At 54.2% G+C, this 2,888-nt stretch overlaps 1 protein-coding gene across 1 annotated transcript; it reads right to left on the bottom strand.

Annotated features, from left to right (window-relative positions):
• Nucleotides 1-667: 667 nt before the first annotated feature.
• On the bottom strand, nucleotides 668-1,603 carry LOC135330427 (olfactory receptor 14A16-like). The gene has a single exon (XM_064524073.1). It carries the CDS (start codon nucleotides 1,601-1,603, stop codon nucleotides 668-670), a length of 936 nt encoding a protein of 311 aa, XP_064380143.1.
• Between the last annotated feature and the right edge of the window lie 1,285 nt (nucleotides 1,604-2,888).

The following is a 2,888-nucleotide window of genomic DNA, read 5'->3' as shown; positions in this document are numbered from 1 at the left end:
AGTCCTGCTGCTGCGTCAATGTCTCTCCAGGAAAGCTGCAGCCCTCACACAAAGGCTACAGTGGGGCAGTGCCTGCTGCGGCAGAGGGCGAAGGTACTGAGGAGTGGAAGGTCTGTCACCAGAAGCTGTTGCCTGACTCTCCTCCCCTTCACTCCTGCTCGGCTTTGAGTGTTGGAGGTCTGTAGAGGGAAGGGACCAGCCCACAGTGACACCTGGCCATCACCCTCACAGGAGAGGGGTGTGTGGTCACACCCTGATGGTGCCCAGGGGAGCTGAGCCCTCCTAATGGACATGGGAGCCATGGTCTCCCCTGCCTGTACTCATCTGAGCCTGACTCTGTGCCCCTGAGCTCCCTTGGTGTCAGTGCCAAAAGAGAGACTGCAAAGGGAAACTCTCCTCATTGCATGGGGGGCATCCGAAGGAGCTCAGACTAGCAGGCTCTGAGGTTCCCCCATTTCTGCTGATGAAGGGGGAAGCCTGACTTCCTGCTCCAACACGGTTTCTGGGTCAGATTCGGGAGAGGGATTACTGAGGAGGAGCAGGAAGAACCCAACCGTTTTCCTTTCAAAATGAGTATAATATAGAAAAATAAGACAAAAAGAAATGAACAATTCACAGCCTTGACCAAAAATATCCTGAGCATGATGAGATGATGCACATGGGATGGTTATTGGTGCTGACATTGTACCAGCTGAATCATTTTCCTCAGTGCCTCCTTGAGCTCCTTGTTCCTCATGCTGTAGATGAGGGGGTTCACTGTTGGAGGCACCATCGAATACAGGACAGTCAGCACCAGATCCAGGGATGGGGAGGAGATGGAGGGGGGCTTCAGGTAGGCAAACGTGAGAGTGCTGACAAACAAGGAGATCACAGCCAGGTGCGGGAGGCACATGGAAAAGGCTTTGTGTCGGCCCTGCTCAGAGGGGATCCTCAGCACAGCACTGAAGATCTGCACGTACGACAGCACAATGACAATGAAACACCCAAAGACTAAAAAGATACTGACTACAAGAAGGGCAACCTCCCTGAGGTAGGAGTCTGAACAGGAGAGCTTGAGGATCTGGGGGATTTCACAGAAGAACTGGTCCACTCTGTTGCCTTGGCAGAGTGGTATTGAAAAGGTGTTCCCAGTGTGTAGCACAGCATAGAGAAAACCACTGGCCCAGGCAGCTGCTGCCATTCTGACACAAGCTCTGCTGCCCATGATGGTCCTGTAGTGCAGGGGTCTGCAGATGGCAACAAAGCGGTCGTAGGCCATGACAGTGAGAAGAAAATACTCTGCCGCAAACAAGAACACAACCAGGAAGACCTGGGCAGCACATCCCGAGTAGGAAATGGCCCTGGTGTCCCACAGAGAATTGGCCATGGCTTTGGGGACAGTGGTGGAGATGGTGCCTAGGTCTAGAACAGAGAGACTGAGGAGGAAGAAGTACATGGAGGTGTGGAGATGGTGACTGCAGGCTACAGCTGTGATGATGAGGCCGTTGCCCAGGAGGGCAGCCAGGTAGATGCCCAGGAAGAGCAACAAGTGCAAGAGCTGCAGCTCCCTACTGTCCGCAAATGCCCGGAGAAGGAACTCGTTGAAGGAGCTGCTGTTGGACATTTGCTCCTTTAGGGCACAAGGGGATTTTCTAAGGAAGAAGAGACATTGACAAGTTAGGACAGACTTCTCTGAGCAAAGCTTTGTGCTAAAACCCTCCCAAACACACACACACATTACCTCTCCCCATCTCAGCAGCACCGTCCTTGAGCTCCATGGCTTGAGCTCTGGTTTGTGCTGGCTGAGTTTGCCGTGAGGAGCAGGGGCCTCTGCCCGTGGGCTCCAGAGGAGTCAGACTTGACCTACAGCACTGCCTACATGGGAACAGGGGTGACTAAGATTTACATTCCCAGTTCCGGTCAGATTTGCTCTACTCATAATGTTGAAGGGATTTCAGCATCTTCACTCCCAGCTCCAAATAATGTTGGTTCATGAATAGTTTTAAGGCTTCTTGGTTTTTTTTTAGCTCACCCTGTTACACCGGAGGAGGATTCTTGGAGGTAGAAATCCTCAGCATTGCTGCTGCACTCAGAGGGACCAGCTGTGATTCCAGAGAGGCAAAAGGATTCACTCTGGCTTCAGTGCAGAGGCAGGAGAGCTGGTCTGTCCATCCAGCTTGTTCCCAGCTGCCCTGTCCTCCCACCTTGGAGATGGAGGACAGCTGCACTCATGTTACCCAAAAAAGAAACGACACCGTGGAGAGCAGAGGGATCCACTTCCAAAGTGCCCATCAGCACTCTTTCTGAGGGTGTGTGAGGCAGGTCTCTGCCCTTCCCTTCTAGCCAGCAAGCAGCACACCAGGCTCCTTCCAGCTGCCCACATCCAGCCCAGCAGCATTTCCGTGGCCTCAGTATGTAGGTGGCTTCTCCCTGGGGCACCTAGATAACACCCAGCTGCAATGGGAGAACTGTGGCCTTCTGGAGGGCAGCTTGCAGCCCAGCCAGACAATCCAGGGAAATGGCCGAATGTCCTAAGGATGGGGAGTCCTGACAGGAGGGTTGGCTCATTCCCAGCCCCCCACACTGCATTGCCCAGAGCCCCACAGGCTACAAGGGCACCTCACTGTCAAGGACACGTCTGCATGGCAGGACCTGCAGGGTCGGTGTCTGAACTGCGTCAGAAATCCCCTGCCCAGAGACTCCAAGGGGAAGGACAAGGGCAGCATGGACATTTGGGAAACATGGAGCAATACCATGACATTTGTGCCCAGGCAGGCAGGGACAGGCAGGCACAGAGGGGCACTCAGAGGAGTGTCTCCTCTCCTGCATGTCCAGCTGCCGAAGAAACAACTCACGCCCTGGACCTCACAGCCTTGAGAGCAGAGGGCTGTGCTGGCTGGGAGAGGACA

This window comes from Dromaius novaehollandiae, chromosome 21 (assembly GCF_036370855.1).
Source record: "Dromaius novaehollandiae isolate bDroNov1 chromosome 21, bDroNov1.hap1, whole genome shotgun sequence".
Taxonomy (NCBI): Eukaryota; Metazoa; Chordata; class Aves; order Casuariiformes; family Dromaiidae; genus Dromaius; species Dromaius novaehollandiae.
This window is presented reverse-complemented; position numbering and strand designations above follow the sequence as displayed.

Bases quoted from the DNA above. Each gene is read 5' to 3' on its own strand.
- LOC135330427 (XM_064524073.1), bottom strand. From the start codon at position 1,603: ATGTCCAACAGCAGCTCCTTCAACGAGTTCCTTCTCCGGGCATTTGCG.